General features: G+C 50.1%; 1 protein-coding gene across 1 annotated transcript in view; it reads right to left on the minus strand.

Moving 5' to 3' along the window:
- Positions 1-2,222: 2,222 nt before the first annotated feature.
- The window catches only part of Wnt3 (Wnt family member 3), a 42,622-nt gene continuing 27,414 nt past the window's right edge, over positions 2,223-17,430 (minus strand). The window contains exons 2-5 of the mRNA XM_090351623.1: positions 12,096-12,337; positions 8,523-8,788; positions 7,289-7,776; positions 2,223-3,005 (exon numbers count right to left, since the gene is read on the minus strand). Of these exons, the coding sequence (XP_090207749.1) occupies positions 7,297-7,776; positions 8,523-8,788; positions 12,096-12,337 (988 nt within the window). The 3' untranslated portion in view covers positions 2,223-3,005; positions 7,289-7,296. The remainder of the gene's footprint in view (positions 3,006-7,288; positions 7,777-8,522; positions 8,789-12,095; positions 12,338-17,430) is intronic.

Here is a 17,430-nt window from a genome sequence, read left to right on the forward strand (position 1 = left end):
GTCAAGATAGGCTGCCTTGTTTTCTTGTGTTTTTTGTTTTTCTGTGAAGTGAGTCACATTTGTTCCTAATAGAAGTAGGTCAGGAGAAAAAATAAGGAATGGAGGGAGAGAAAGAAGAAAGGGAGAAAAAAAAAGGAAAGTAGGGAGGAAGAAATGAAAAGGCGAGAGAAAGAAAAGTTTTAGCTCTTGTCTGAAGTAATGTACCAAGTAAATTGAAGGTGTCATTTCCCAGTAAGTCCAAGAACTATAGGACTGCATTGTCATGCCATCACTGAGAGGGGAAAAGGTGTGAGCTTTGGGTGAATCTTGCTGAAAGACATACCCATCCCTGGGCACACCCACCAGCAGATCATTCTGCCCAGAGCCCAGGCCACTCCACTCTTCTCACTGAGCACCCTACCTTGTTTCTTCAGCTCAGCTCTTACCCAGAGCTGGCCAAAGACTGGCTGTGTCTGCTCCCGTTTTATTTGCATTAGAGCAGATCCTCTTTTCTGGACAAATGGAGTTGAAGTGCGGTAAGGAAGGAAATAAGGCAGTGACCAGCTCTGTGTTCTACTAGCCTTAAACACATCATCTAGGATTATTAGGAACCGTAATTATTATGTATACTGGAAATGTTCCAATCTATGACATGAATTACTATCTAAATTGGTTAATTCCTTGTTAGACATTGACTGAGTCAAGTAATCCCATAAGAAAGGCTTACAGTAAATCAGACCTACTGTCACATGTATGACATCTCAGATGATCTTGTTGAGAGAACGGAGGAAGTTGCTTTCATTTGGTCATTTAATTCACGGAGGCCATCACATTCATAATCAGACATTCTTGACCTCCTAAAGCATGTCTGCCAACCCCACACATGGTACAATGTATCCATTTCAGGTTTGTTTACCTTCTCTTTAATGACTTAACAGAAAACTGCATGATGAAATAGATTTTCTCCAAATATATATATATTTATATAATATATAATCTTAGTTAACTCAAAGGTATATACATTGTATAATAAATAATATTTATAAAAAGAGACTTTTTGAATATAAAATCAAAAAGATCAACAACTTCTACAACTTTTTACAAAACTTTGGATGCAGCAGGTTGGTAGGAAATTTCCGTTGGTTACTATCACCTGACTACAGCGAGAATAATTACAATGCACTATTATTAAATAATTACTTGTCAGCTACTTGAATATGCCCCAGAAACATGACTTTAATATAGAATACATAGATGATATGAAAAGACTTACAAAATTTGTATCCATTCTGCTGAAGTATTCTCACATAAAGCAAGCATTTATCGGGTTGATGTGATTTAAAACTTGTCAGTCTAAGGTAAGATGGAAGGAGGGAGCACTTTGGACCCAGTGGAGGGGTTGGGTGTCTATTTTTCCATAGGACTTCTGGCCAGAGGTTTCAGAATGAAAGCAGGTTCCCAGATCACTGGCTTGCCACCAGTGGCCTGGTATCTTAGATCAGGTTTAGGTAGACCCCCAAAACAGAAGTGGAGGGGGGAGACAAATGTTGGTTCCACTCTATTCCCATTGCATCTCCTCCAAGTCTCCTTCAGACAGACTGATTTAGATGATATATGCCATCTATCCCACCTGTACCCATCTGACTGGCTCCCGTAGGCTACCACCCCCTCCTCCAAGAACAGGGTGCCTTCTGAGCTGAACTGAGAGCTATTTTAACCCAGGACCATGCTACTGCATGCTTGCTTTGATCACTTAATCCAGTCCTTGAGAGCTGCAAGGATCGAGGCTATCTCAAATACAGGTGAGGGGAAAAGAAGCCATATTTTTTTTTAAAGTGCCTGTCTGTTTCTTCCCCCAGGCCACAGGGGAGAAAGGGTTCACAAAGACCAGACCTCATTGGAGCAGACACTGAACTAATTCTCACACAGACTTGTAGCAATGGGTTGCTACTCATTCATTCACTCTGTCTAATTTATACTAAGGTGATCAGCCAGGAATTCAACTGCCTTACCTGGGATTGTTTCCATGGAGATTGTGCAGGTGCACAGGGCTGAGAAGGATACAGTCACCCCCTTCCAAAGCCACTGCTTTGTTTTGTAGCAGCCATTGGAGTGAGAGAAGACTGGCCCCAAACCTAACCTATTTACAATGCCAATGCCTCTGCCTCTGCCTCTCTCTCTCTGTCTCTCTCTCTGTCTCTCTCTCTCTGTCTCTCTGTCTCTGTCTCTCTCTCTGTCTCTCTGTCTCTGTCTCTGTCTCTGTCTCTCTCTCTCTCTCTCTCTCTCTCTCTCTCTCTCACACACACACACACACACACACACACACACACACACACTGCAGTAATGGGGTAGAAAAGGATTTTGAGATCTGACTTGCCTCACGCAGAATAGGGTTATAGAGAAAAATGAGATAGAGAGCTCAGCTGCTCTTTGCAGGCTACCCAGAGCCCCTAGTTCAAGACCCCAAATCCTCCTCCACCTGGAACCTCCCCATCACCTCATCCCAGCTGTACCTATGGCTTTTGTCAGAATGAGAACGTGTATCTGATCTGTATGGGAAGAGATGGGGGAGAAAAGGAAAGTTCACAGGCATCTTGGAATGTCATGGGCAAAAGACAGACTCTTGCCCATGCTAACATCTTTTACAGCCAGGCCCAAGAGCTCACATTAGGCCAGCCTATTCTGTTGGAGTAGAATTTTTTCTGTATTTTTTTTTCATTTTATTTTCTTTAACATGTGCAAAGGTAAGCTTTGGGTCTGTTCCCACCAGACCCTGGAGAACTAAAAAGAAAACCCCTCTGTAAAAAGCCACACACCATCCAGAGCAAGGTGAGAAACATAAGACGAGAGGAGGAGCGCCGCCTGTCGGAGGACAGCGGGGTCCAGGTCATTTACCACGTGCAGCAGCTGGCAACAGTCTGAGCTCCTTGCTGACCAGTGCCAAGGGCTGGCTCAGCCCTTGGTCCTGCTTCCCATGGGACTTCAGTGCAGCTGCCCAGCTGCACACTTTACCCCTTCCCAGTGCCCTTTGGGAAAACAAATAAGAAAAAAGAAAATCAGAAACGGAATTCCTCTTGCAGGGGGAAATCACCCATTTGGGGATCAATGTTGTCGCAGACCTCACTCCCTTCTCTTGCACTTAGCAGCCATGGGGCCAGCTGGCTTCACACTCTCTTAACTTCAGAGGGTGAGATGATCTATGGGAAGAAAGGTCTACACAAATCCCTGCTCCCCACTTCCAGCTGAGGGCCTCGGGCAGCAGGAGTTCTGGAGTAAGTAACCACCCTAGTACATGAACTCACTGTATACACACAGGGAGAAACCTAGCAGCCACTGGCCAGACCTCAGCCCTGTGTGGACTCCTGTGGAAGGGCATCTTGGTAACTAATGAATCATTCCTTCCTCAGGGAGGCCCACTGGATATGTTTTCTCATCTATTCAGTCCTATCTCACTGGATTTCAGACACAAGACCATCTCCAAAGGATCTCTAGCTCTGACTACTGACAGAACCAGTGTAAAACCCTTACAGAGACTGATAGAAGTACAGCAAGATCACCTCCCACATGGAAGTTATGGGAGACCCAGGACTTTTAAGTCAGCCAGGCCATGTGACTTGTCCAGAGCCTTTGTAACAGGAATGATGAAGAATAACTCTGGTACTTGGAAAGTACCAGATCAGTGGTTAACTAGAGACAGTAGACAAAACCACAAGTGATGGAAAAGGTGTTTGTCACAAATAGAAAGGACCTGGCAGGGGTGCAGTGGCTCATGCCTGTAATCCTAGCTACTCAGGAGGCCAAGATCTGAGGATCGTGGTTCAAAGCCAGCCCTGGCACTGAAGTCAGTGAGACATTTATCTCCAATTAACCACTGGAAAAAAAACAGAGTGGGGCTGTGGCTCAAGAGGTAGGGTAGGTGGTAGCCTTGAGCTGAAAAGCTCAGAAAGGAAGGACCTGGCAGGATGCTGGCCCTCTTAGACAAAGCCATTGAGATAGAGTCTCCCTAGAGGGCGTAGAGGGCACCTGGCCTACTTGCAGCTCCTTTTTCTGCCTGCACTGGCAGAGACCCACAGAATAGCCAAGAGAAAAGCCATCTCCTGCATCTCTGCCAGTTTATCTCTCAGGGCCCCATTAGCAATATAGTCATGTGGAAGAAAGGACAGAACTGACTGGGTCTCAGCTAATCTTGGGTCCATGGCTCCAGACCAGGCCTCAGGCCCAGGAGAATAGTTCTTAGTCCCACTGGCCCTAGAAATCTTGACTTAGTCCATAAGCACTGGATCTTGGGCCAGGTCCTTTATATATGGTGTCTGGTTCCGGGGATGGCCCTGTGGGACCTGACTGTCATTAGCCTTCAGTTCACAAAGGATGGAAACCAGGGCTTGGAGAGGCAAAGAGCTTCCCAGATGCACAGTAAGTTGAGTATGTATGGAAAAGGCAGAACACTGGTTGCTCTGGAGTATGGACTCCAGAGCACCTATAGAGGAGGGCTTAGGGCTATGAACTTGAGACCATGTGTGTGTAGCACTTTGCATAACACTGGGCAAACACCAATTGTTTCAGAAATGTGGTGAAAAGAAGGTTGATTTTTTTTTCTTTTTCTTTCTGTAATGGTGGGGATTAAACTTAGAGTTTTGTACATATGCTAGGCAATGTTCTATCACCAAGCCATGCCCTTAATTCTTCCTTTTCAGAACACAGACAGCCAACCCAGCATGTCCTTCCCTACCAGGCAGACCTCTGCTGCCCATGGGGTAGGAACAGTCTGTATCTGTACACTGCTGGCACTGGTGGGTGTGGGTGCTATCCCTGTGGTCTCTAAGAGGCTGTGTTGCCTCTACCACTAACCCAGAATGCCCATCTGCAAAGTGGGCAGGCTGAACAAATGGACTCCTTGGCACTACCAATGTAATATTCTAAACTCTATGGTCACACAGCCATTTCTCAGATGGGCCAGATCTGTTTCCCTTGATGTTGGTGACATCCAGTTGCCTTTAGCCTTAGTGAACAACAGAGGAAGGCATGACCACTAGTTTTCTAACTTTCTTCTATTTTGAGGTACCACAGTTGATCCGTGAATTCTACTTGCTGACATTTCTCCTGCCCTTTTGAAAAGCAATATATGAAGCTGGGAGAGGAGTGATGTTGTCTCTTTGCAGTGCCCACAATATGCCCTCACTCCGTGGGGCCTGTCACACTTTCTATTCATAGCTATATTTGGAAAAATATTTGCCTGTATTTGTTCATTCAAACTTCTGCTAACTCCAGCTTCAGGGCGGGAGGGGGAATTATCACAGGGCTCAACACCGGTGGCTCAAGCTTGTAATCCTAGCTATTCAGGAGGCTGAGATCTGAGGATTGTGGTTCAAAACCATCCTGGGCATGGGAGTCCATAAGACTCTTATCTCCAATTAAGCACTAGAAAGCTGGAAGTGGCACTGTGGCTCAAGGGTAGGGCAGTAACCTTGAGCTGAAGAGCTCAGGGACAATGCCCAGGCCCAGAGTTCAAAAAATAAAAATTACCACAGAAGCAAACGTGTTCTTTACCTGACTTATGTAACTGTCACCACTCTGTACATTCCCTACATAATAACAATTTAAAATTACATTTAAAAAAACCCTACTACACAGCAAAGCACCAGTGGCTCACACCTGTAATCCTAGCTACTCAAGAAGCTAGGCTGAGGTTCACAGTTCAAAGCCAGCCCAGGCAGTGATGTTATGAGACTTGTATTTCCAACATACTGCCAAAATGGCTGGAAGTGGAACTGTAGCTCAAGTGGTAAAGAGCTGGTCTTGAGCAAAAGAAGCTCAGGGATAATATCCAGGCTTGAACTCAGGAGTTCAAGCCCCAAGATTGACAAAAACAAACAAAATCTTACTGCACAGATGAGGAATCTGGGGCAGTCCAAATCTCAACCGCTGGCAAGGGATGGTGTTCTCCCACCTCTGGTCTCTCCCCTGCCCCACACTAGTACATCCTGACATGGAGAAAGGTCATGGCTACCTGCCAGGCCAGAGGTTTCCTAAATAAACTGTGAAAAGGGTCATTTTCAGTAAAAGCTACTCCCAGCTTCACATGGTGGAGATCAGGATGTTTCTCCCTAATCCTTCCCCAGTGTTCCTTCATGTGCTGCTCCTAGCACCCACCACTGGGGAGGGTGACAGGTAAGGAAGAAGAAGAGGGTCTAGGAACAGCTTGTCTGGGTCATGGAATTAGAACCAAGGCTGGACCAAATTCCCAAACCCATGTTCATACTTCTGCCTACCAAACCCCTTTCTTAGGGGAGAGGGGAGAAAGGGTGCCGTGCCTTTAGGCTCCTGAACCAATCCAGGTCTAGGTCAACTTCTCCTAGGGTCCTATGGACTAGAACACAGCACCTCCCATGCAGGCCACCTCTGGGAAGCTTGGGCTGTAATGATGCAGCCTTTGATCCCTTGGTTACTCATCACCGGGTCTCTGAACTTGAATCCTTCCTCCTCCCCATCACCATCTATAAATTTGGTGAGAGTGTCACACTCCACCCAAAGTTCAGATCTGTCAGGAAACTGGCTTACCCACGGCTTCCTCCACCCACCTCCCTGAGATTCAAGGATTTGTTTGTGTCTTCTGAGTTCAAGGTAGATACAAAATAAATCTGCCCCTGGGTAAAAAAGACTTTTCTGCCCACCCCCCCCCCAGCAGATTTTTAACCCCCTTCATTGACTAAGAAAACAGGGGCCCCAGACGAGGGAGAAGTCAGCCAGGTGCCAGTGGCTCACACCTCTAATCCTAGCTATTCAGGAAGCTGATATCTGAGAATCATGGTTAGAAGCCAGTCTAGATAAGAAAGTCCATGAGATTCTTGTCTTCTATTAACCACCAAAAAGCCAAAGTGGAGGTGTGACTTAAATGGTAGAATGCTAGCCTTAAGCAAAAAGGTTCAGAGACAGAGCATAGATACTGAGTTCAAGCCCCAGGACAAGAAGAAAGAAATGAAAAAAAAAGAGAGAAGAAGTGGTATTTCTTCTAATTACACAAATTTACAACAGTAATGGCCAGGCGCCCTGCAAAACTCTGATCTGGCTCCTCATATACTAGTGGGTTAAGAATTTTCACGAACTGCCCTGGTTAATGTGCACTTAGTTGGTTATTATCTGTGCTTGGTGCTGTAATCCGCCAAGCTACTGCCTCAAGAACTAGTCTCATCAAAACCTGGAAAGCCCTGGCTTCCTTTTAGCTAGGACAACTTGTGTGGCTTGGGTAGCTTAGATATAGGGTGGGCAGAGAAGATGGTCGGCCTGTTCCCTGCTTCGCTCCTGGCCCTACCTGGCTCCCTACTTGCACGTGTGCACGTCATAGATGCGGATGCATTCCTGGCAGCTGACATAGCAGCACCAGTGAAAGATGCAGTGGCATTTCTCCTTGCGCTTCTCCGTCCTCGTGTTGTGGCCTCGGCCACAGCAGAGCAGATCGCAGCCATCGATACCATGGGAGGTGACATTGCAAGTCCGGTCCCTGGTGCCAAAGGAGCCGGTCTCTGGGTTGGGCTCACAGAAGTTAGGGGAATTTTCATAGTAGACCAAGTCCCGTTCCGTGGGCGGCTTGAAGAGAGCATACTTGGCCCGGAGAGTCTCCACCCAGCCTCTAGATTCCCGGTGCTTCTCCACCACCATCTCTGAGGCACTGTCATACTTGTCCTTGAGGAAGTCACCGATGGCACGGAAGTCAGGCTGTGCCCACCAGCAGGTCTTCACCTCACAGCTGCCCGACAGCCCATGGCATTTACATTTCAGGTGCATGTGGTCCAGGATGGTCTGCAAAGAGGAGCAAAAGCTGGCTGAGCCCTGTTGGAGTCACCTCCCCACTCTGCTGCCCCACTCCCTTTCACCTCTCCTGCCTTTTCTACCCCAATTCTGCAGCAGAAAAAGAACAGACAGGGACAGGCAGGAAGGATCTAAAGAGTGGTGGCCCTTAGCCAGGTGCAGGCAGCTCAGCCCTGTAATTCTAGCTACTCAGGAGGCTGAGATCTCAGGATCCCGGTTTAAAGCTAGCCCGGGCAGAAAAGCCCACAAGACTCCTGTCCAATTAATTACAGAAAAAGCCAGAAGTTGCCCTGTGGCTCAAGTGGTAGAGTGCTAGTCTTGAGCAAAAGGAGCCATGGACAATGCCCAGGACCAGAGTTTGAGTCCCAGGACTGGGGGGAGAATATCATTTCTCTAATGGTAGGAAATGAAGAGCATAATTCCCATTTTACAGATGGACAACATTCAGGCTGGGAGCTTAGGTAGTTAGCTATGGTTCCACAAACATTAGAAAGAGTGGAGACTGAATTCTCAGCCAGGCCCTGAAGATTTCACGACTTTATATCTACATAACCAAGGTACACGCAAGATGGGCTAAGCGTGCCAGCCCCCCCCCCCCCCAACTACAGACAGATTCACTCCCTACAGAGATCAAGAATAGCCCAAGGATGAAACAGATTGGACAGAGGAGGGACTATGAGGGGTGGATGGGAGCCAAGCCTGACCCAGGGCAAAAGGAGCCCAGAGGCCCAGCTCACCGTGCGGCCTGCCTCATTGTTGTGCTTGTTCATGGCTGAGCGCGCATCCGGTCTGTTTTCACGAGCATCTGCAAATTCCCGGGATACCAGCACCCCAAAGTCTGCGTCCTCGCTGCAACCGCCCCACTTCCAGCCTTCACCTGGGGGCCCCTTGTGATGGGAGTCGCAGCCGCAGATGGTAGAGGTCCCCTCGGCGCAGGAGCGGGTGACTGCGAAGGCCACGCCCGCTGAGGCAATGGCATGCACGAAGGCTGACTCTCGGGTGGCTGTGGGGAAGGATGTAGGGAGACAGTGCTCACACCAGGGCCTGGGACACACCAATCCTGCCTACACCTCCCCAACTAGGAGGAGGAGAGGAGGGAAAAGATCCAGAGCCCACCAGCCTGAGGAGGGGAGGGAGGAGCCAGGCGGATATGCCCACTTGAATGATGAGCAAATTGAAGTCTGGGCCCCCACAGGCCGCTACAGGGCAGAACAGCCCCTGTTATAAACCAGAGTAGGCCTGGCTGCTCTGGCAGGTTGCTGAAGAGCTAGGGCAGACATTTCCCAGGGGGTGGTAGGAATCTGCAGCCTTAACCCTTCTTTTAATCCATAACCCCCCTCCCCCCACATACACACACTCTGTGTGCTTGGACAAAATCCTTCCTCTTCCGAGCCTCTATTACCCTGTCTCTGAATCGGGTATACGTGCTCTCTACCACTGGCACTTCGGTACCAGAAAAGTAGGGGTTGCATTCCCGGCTCTGTGTCTCCCCTTTCTGTGAACCTCTTGGTCCAAGCTGGGGCTTTGTACTGAGGCCTAATTCTGCCCCAAATGGCCAGGATGCAGGCTCTCCCCACAATCTGGAAGATAGGGAGATTCTCTGGTGTCTCAAACCTTCTTAGGAAAGCCAACTCCGAATGTGGGGTATGCACCAGAGACCCCCCCCACACTCCGTGTCTTGTGCTTTATTCCAAATGACCTTCAAAACCCCAGGTAGACACAAAGGTGCCCGTGCTAATGTGCATCTGATCATATAAAATAATATTTATAGAAATGAACTCCAGGAAATGGAAACAAGAGGTTTTTATTTTCGTTTTGTCTTGTTTGTTCATTTATCTGTCTTGGGGAGGGTGAGAGGATGAACGGATGCAGTACTCACGGGACACTTGGTTGAAAATGAACTATATTGTACAACTTGTGGGCGGGGACGGGAGGGAAAAACGGAGATAATGCAGGACGGGATGCCATTGTCCAAAAAAAAAAAGTACTGATTACCTGACTTATATTGGTGTAACCCCTCCGTGCATCACCTTTTTTTTATCATAACAAAGGCAAAGGCCTTAAGAGGACGTGCAACTTCGCACAGGTGGCGACTCCGGGAGGACCTGACAGCCAGGACAGCCCCTGCCTTCCTGGGCTCCGGCTCCCGGGCCCTGGTAGCTAATAGCACAGCCTCCGCGCCACCTGCACAGCGGGGGCCCAGCCCTGGCTGGCGGGGAGCCGGGCCTGCGCATCCCGGTGGCCCGGGCTCCCACGGTGGGTCCCGGCCCCAGGTCCTCAGCAAGCCCAGGCTGTCGGCCCCGGGGACCCAGGAGGGAGGGAGCCCCAGCTCGCGGGCGGGCGCTTAGCTTCCGGCGGCCGCGCTTTCTCGGTTCCCAGCTCCCGGGGGCGGGGGCGGCGGGGGCGGCGGGGGCGGGGCGGGGATTAGCCTGGGAGCGGCGCTCCCAGCCCCGCTGTGCCGGTCCCCGTCCGGCGGGGCCCGCTGGGCCACTCAATCCGCCTTTGTTCCCGCGGTGTCACACCGCATTACCCGCATAATGCGGCCGCCGGACCCGGGCCGCCAGGCCGGCCGCTACGGCGTAGCAACGGGCGGCTCCCGCGGCCGGGCCGCGCCCCCAGCCCCGGCGCCGGGCCGCGCACCCCCACTGGGCCGCCGGCCCCCGCCCCGCGCCGCGCCGGGCTGCGGAGGGCGTGTGAATGGCGCGGGGCGCAGCGGGCGCGGGCCGGGAGCGCGGCAGGGGGCGGCGCTCGCGTCCTGGGCCAGCCGTGGGGGACCAACGGGGGACCCCGGGCTCGGCTCGCCCCTTCCACCCACCCACCCACGCCCTCCCGGAAGGCTCCGCCCGAGAGCGCCGTCCCGAGCCCGGTGTGTCTGGGTGCCACCTCCCCGCGCCCCGCTGCGCCCACTGCGGCGGGTGCCCACCGAGCCAGCTCCCGCGGGCCGGCCCAAGGCGGGGATGCAGACGCGGGACGGCCGCGGGTTCGGGCCCCAGGTTCCCCGCCAGCCAGCGGGGGGGCCTTTCCCGGACCCACGTCCTCACTTTCTGGGTCTCGGACCCACACTTTCTGCCACCACCACCACCATCCCCAACACAATCTGCCTTGCTGCCATTTAGGGGCGAAGGCCTGGGGCAGAATTAGCTGCCGGTCCGAAGGGAACTCTGGTGGAAGGGAGCCGGTGGGGACGCCAGGCCCTTTGGTTAAGCGCTACCTGGCCGGAGGTGGAGTTCCGGAAGGCAGAGACGGGGACTCGGTAGAGTATGTTCTAAGCCTGCCTCTGCCGCTTGGCCCCCATTAGGGGCCAAACCTTTTATATAAACAAGGAATAATTAGCCCTGGTAATGGAAGCCTAAACAGAATCAGCATTCATTGATTTGCTAATGCCCATTCCTCCAAAGTGGGTCGAAGGATCCTAAGCACCCCAGGTAAAAGAGGGGGGGTACCATGGTGGTAGCGGACCACCCCCCTCCACACACACACACACACCGTCCCCAACTCCTTGCTGCTTGACCCAGCGGATCCTTTCTTTCCTGGCAGTAAATGCCAACTCCAGTCACTTCTTCTAAAAGGAGGGAGGGGCCACTGAATTCCTGGACACGAAATACCTTTTCCTGGAAGAGTAGTTCGTCCTCTTCCAGAACGCGACAGTTTCAAAATCTTGGCGGGAGCACCTGCTTTCGCATCCCTGCCCTCTCCACCCCGTGCTCGAAGTCAGCGCAAGGTGGCTGGAAGTGACCCAGAGGCCAGCTTGCCCCACTGATTGGTAAGCATGACCATCTTGTGATCATGAGACTCACGATGCATTTTCGGAGCAATGCCAGCAGCACCTTGCAGGGTCCTATCCACCCCCTCCGCATATTTGCATAACCCTTGACGCAGCTTTGGGGAATTCTCACAAATACCCACTGCAAAAGCAAAAGATCGGGCCGGGAGTTTGGCCTAGCGGTAGAGTGCTTGCCTAGCATGCACGAAGACCAGGGTTCCATACCTCGGTACCCCACATACATAGAAAAGAGCCGGAAGTGGTGCTGAGGCTCAAGTGGTAGAGCTCTAGCCTTGAGTGCTCAGACCCTGAGCCCAAGCCCAGGACTGGCAAAAAAGAAAAAGAAAAAAATCTCACTGAAGGGACCTAGTGGGCTCCTTGGTATTTGGGCTCAGATCCCAGGACCCCAAACACCTGGTCAGAAGCCATCCTGGAGTGTCCTGGGTTCCAAGCCTCTCAGAGTAGAACAACATAAGGTCCCCATGTCCTCCCATCACCTCCCCTCTTCTCAGCAGCCCACTCCCACCCTTCCCAGCATGGGCAGTACCTTTGTCCAGGACGGGCCCAAAAATGGCCAGGCTGTCATCGATGGTGGTGCAGTTCCAGCGGCGACCCCGGAACTGGTGCTGGCATTCCTGGATGCCCAACTTCACACCCTCAGCCACACTGGGCATGATCTCGATGTAATTGCGGCAGAAGCGAAGTTGCTTGGGGACCAGGCCTGGGATGGAGCCACAGAGCAGGGGCTGTGAGCCCAGAGACGTGTACTGCTGGCCCAGGGCCAGGGACCTGTGGACAGACAGAAGGAGATGGCACCAGGAGCTCGAAGCACACAGCTTGGCACTTCTTCACGAGCAGGTGAGGAGGGACGGGATGGTGGACTCTGAGGAGCCATTTGACTTCCTGGGGAGCACAATGAACTCTGCCACCCCCTAACATGAACTCATCTAGCTTGCAGGACAGGGATAGGCAGACCTCTCACGGGGACTTTGGGGACAATGTGATGCAGTGAAAAGGACCTTGCACCACGAAGACGGAATTTGAGGCACAAATCAAGTCCTTCCCAGGCTCTGGGCCCAGTATTCCTGATGGGCATGGAAGGCTCTATCTGGTCAACTGGATTCCAGCACCATATGGTGACTTCTGGCAATTCATAGGAAGGAACCCAAACCTAAACGTCCCAAGGCAGCAGAGGCTGCTTTGACCCCATCTCTCTTGGAGAAAAAGAAAAACAAAGAACTTGTACATGTGTGAGTGCATGTTCCTACTTACAATTGTCACACACACACACACACACACACACACCACATATACTTGTGACAGATGCCATCATGGCACTGTCCCAAACCTCTGTCCCAAAATGATGCAAGCTTAATCAGGAGGTTGTCTCAGTCTCTCTAGGGAGTTATTGCTGTCAGGTTCCTCTATGTACAGAACTTTCTAGAATGCCACCTTTCCTCCACTAGAGATTAGAGCTTGGCCTTAGCAACATTTGCCATCCCATTTCAGAGATGAGGAAAATGAGGCCAGGAAGCTAGGTAAACCTGCCTGGATGTACAGGACTGCAGTTGAATCACCACATCCATCCAGAAGTATCCTGCCAGCTGCCCCACAGCCCTGCAGTCCCCAGTGAGTGTTCAGTGGAGACGGCTTGGAATGGCACCACCCAACAAATGCAAGGGCTGCGTTAAGATCTCTCCTCCCTCCAAACCCTGCTTCCTTCCTGCTGCCCAGGCCCCATAACTTGTATACCAAGAACCCCAGGTTCCTGCCCCACCTCGCACTTGCCATTTCAAAGCCACAGAACTGAACACGTTCTTTAACCTCTCCATGCCTCAGTTTCCTCATCAGGAAACTGGTGGGAGGCATGAAGAGTAGAAACCTGTGCTTAAGCACATAGGAAACCCACAAAGAATGGTAGTCCCTTCTGGTACCACGTGTTTCAGGGCTGTCTCCAGCATTCTGTCCCTGCCTTGTCACCAACCTTCAGTCCCCAGTAAGAAAGAATTTTCAAAGCCTTTCCCACTAGTAAGGATGCTCCAGCTAGAGTCCAGGTCCCTCTCCTGGAAGCTTCATCCCAACAGAGTGGCTGAACAAAGCCATCTGTGATCTGGCTGGGTGTGTGAGATAACAGAAAGGGCAAGAGCACAAGGACGTGTCCAGGATGCTGCACTCAAAGGTTTCAGCTCCGATCTGGACATCCTGCCAGTCATTAACAAGTGCTGTAGGGGATGAGAATGAGAGACTCGGTGCCGTGGGCTGGCATTGGGGCTAATGAGGCTGTGGCTGTGGGATTCATTTCAGCAGACTGGAACCCTCCCCAAACATGCCTGGTGGCCCTGACCTGAGCTCCTACCCACACACGCAGACCACATCTGACATCAATGTAACTCCCATCTCTTGCCCCTGGTATTGAAGCTCCCCTTTCCTGGGAGGGGCATCACTAGAATGTGACTGTCCCTGTGATTAGATTTGCTTTTTTCTTTTTTTCCAGTCATGGGGCTTGAACTTAGGGCCTGAGCACTGTCCCTGGATTTTTCTCAAGGCTAGAGCTCTACCACTTGAGCCACAGCACCACTTCTGGCTTTTCTATGTATGTGGTACCAAGGAATCAAACCTGGGTCTTCGTGTATGCTAGGCAAGCCAAACTCCCGGCCCCTAGATGTGCTTTGACCCAGCTGTTTCACCCCTTGGCATTTGCACATGCGGCACCCTTCACTAGAGCTCCTGTCCACAGCTCACACCCCCAGGTGAGTGCCTCACTCCCCTTCAGAGCCAGATTCCTGGGGCCCTTCCACCCCCAAAGACTCCTAGGAGCTCTAAGCTTCAAGTAGCCTCTTCTCCCTCTGTGATTCTTCGCATTGATTTACCCCAACTCATCACAGTGCTCCATAGATTTTTTTTTTCCTCCATTGCCACCTGGCTGGATGTGCAAGGACTCCAACCACATACACACCAGTGCACTTGGCCTGACACAGGGCCAGGTACATGGCAAGTACTTGTTTGTGCTCCAGGTAAGGCATCAAGAAACATTTTTCCGAAGAGCGGGTCACGTACCCTGTGCTCCTCAGGCTTCAGGCATCCGGAGGTTCCACCCCCACACAGGACAAGACTCCTCGGTTCCGCTGAGGAAGTTCCTCGGATTGGGATCTGAGATGAAGCCAAGCTCCCAGGGGAGGTAGGGGTCCACCGGGCAGCTGGTGAGGGGGAGGGCAGAAGGTCCTGCCAGACCTTCCCAGCTGGACCCGGGGCTAATTATACTCAGTTCCTGCTCCTGCCTTGCCCGGCCATCTTCCCCTCTGGGAACAGCTCATCCTCAACTCCAACCACCCACAGCCACGCTAGACCCGACATAGACCCAGGCAGTCAGGTGCTAGTAAAGCCACAGGCTGCTCGAGTCCTCCATGCTAAAGGGTGAAATACAGCCCCCCTCCTCCTATTCCTGACAACACCAGTGGCCAGAATGCCCAGGGTGGAACAAGCATGCATTTACTTATTTATGTTGCAGTTCTGGGGATTAAATCTAAGTTTTTGCATATGCTAGGAAGTAAGTGTTCTACTACTGAGCTGCCCCTCTAAGTCCTTGGATTTTGAGACAGTGTCTCCATCTGGAGCCTAGGCTGGCCTTCAACTTTTCATCCTCCTTCAGAGTGCTGGGATTATTGTCGTCTACCACACCAGGCAAGTGACTTTCTCAGTTAATATCCAGGGACCCACACCAGCCTAGCTGATCTACACCAAGCCCTTACAGGTGAGGGATGGAGACCCATAGCAAGTCCCCACTCAAGGTAGGCTAGCCAGGTTTGGCAGGAGCTTCGCCATGTCATCATACTTTACCCAGCCAACCAGGGCCCAGGCTTTGTGCTTTTAGCTTAGGACCTCCTAATACGGGATCTTAGAAGCCGGAGTGGACTCACAAGTCACTTAGCTCAGAGTGTTGCTTGTTAGATTTTTTTTTTTTTTTGAGTGCTGGCAGGCTTTTTGGGTTTTTGTTTTGTGCCAATCCTAGGACTTGAACTCAGCACCTAGGTGTGGTTCCTGAACTTTTTGCCCAAGGTTAGCTTTCTAGCCCTTGAACTACAGCTTTTCTTCCTGTGTTTTTGGTGATTCATTGCAAATAAGAATCTTATAGGTGGGGCAGGAAGTGTGGTGGTCTAGTGGTAGAGTGCTTGCCTAGCTTACACAAAGCCCTCCCTAGAAAAAGCCAGAAGTGGTCCTATGGCTCAACTGGCAGAGTGCTAGCCTTGAGCAAAAAGTGCACAGTGCCCAAGCACGAGTTCAAGCCTCAGGACTAGCGAAGAAGAAGGAGGAGGAGGAGGAGGAGGAGGACTCATTTCTCAAAAGGTTAAACACAGGGCTGGCAGTTTGGTTCAAGCAGTAGAACTCCTACCTAGCAAGGATGAAGCCCTGAGTTCAAACTCCAGTACCATGAAACAAACAAACAAACAAACAAAAACCCCAAACTCTTAAACTCAGAATTAGCACAGAATTGAGGGTAAACCAGCCCTATTCCTGTCTTCAAATAACAGATGCAAAAGTGGTGGAATAGTCAGTAACAATGAAAAGAAAATGCTATCACTTTACAATATAGATAAGCTTTGCATGGAATAAACCAGACATAAAAATAAAAATATATGATTCTGGACTGGGAGTTTGGCCTAGTGGTAGAGTGTTTGCCTAGCATTCACGAAGACCTGGGTTCGATTCCTTGGTACCACATACATAGAAAAAAGCTGGAAATGGTGCTGAAGCTCAAGTGGTAGAGCTCTGGCCTTAAGAAAGTCCAAGGACAGTGCTCAGGCCCTGAGCTCAAGCCCAGGACTGGCAAAAAATAAATAAATAAATAAAATATGATTCTATTAATGTGAACTATCTAGACTAGGCAAATGCATAAAGACAGACATAGAGCAGAGGTGACGAGGGGTTGCAGAGAGGGGAAGAATATACAGTTTTTGTTTGGATAATGGAAAAATTCAATAAATAAATAATGGTCTATAGACATAATGTTTTATTTCATAAACTAATATGTATCTATGACATACAAACCCTTAGCCTAATTTTGATTAAGTTCTAAAAACTAAGTGCCAGTGATTGTATATAGAGATTTCCTTCTTGAACACTTGTTTGTTAAACTTGTCATTTGAAATATGACGTAAAAATCAATGTTAATAAATTCTTTAATAAAAATAAATAAATAATGGTCATGATTGCGTGATATTGGAATATACTTATTCCCACTGGACTGTGTGCTTAAAAATGGTTAGAATGGCCAGGAGTTTGGCCTAGTGGTAGAGTGCTTGCCTAACATGCATGAAAACCTGGGTCCGATTCCTGAGAACCACATACATTAAAAAAAATCTAGATTTTCCCCTCTATACAATAAAAATAAAAATTAAAAAATAAATAAATAAAATGGTTAAAACGATCTAGGCATAGTGAGGCACACCTGTCATTCTAGCTCCCTGGCAGGCAGAGACCATGGAGGAGGATTAGAATTGGAGGCCAATTAGCAAAAGGAATTAAAAGTAGGGGTGTGACTCAAAGGATAGAACATCTACATGACATGACATGCTAAAGACCCTAAGTTCAATGCCTAGTACTGGAGAAAAAAAAAAAAAAAAAAACAGAAACAAAGGTTGAAATGGCAAAAAAAAAAAAAAAAGCGGGATGGGGGGAGGCTCTACTTGGATCCCCAATTCTGACTTCCTAGCCAGGGTGATGGAGGCAGGTTCTCAGAAGCTTCTGTAAGGCTGGACATGGAATGGATTGAAGGAGAGCCCAGGAGTACAGCCTATCGAGTGGCTCCAGGTTCCCCTTTCCTTCCTCTGGTCTGGGCTGAGTTCATGGCTAAGCCTCCCCAAGTGATATCCCTTGTCTTCCCC

The sequence above is a fragment of the Megascapheus bottae genome, chromosome 17 (assembly GCF_031878675.1).
Source record: "Megascapheus bottae isolate mThoBot1 chromosome 17, mThoBot2.hap1, whole genome shotgun sequence".
NCBI lineage: Eukaryota > Metazoa > Chordata > Mammalia > Rodentia > Geomyidae > Megascapheus > Megascapheus bottae.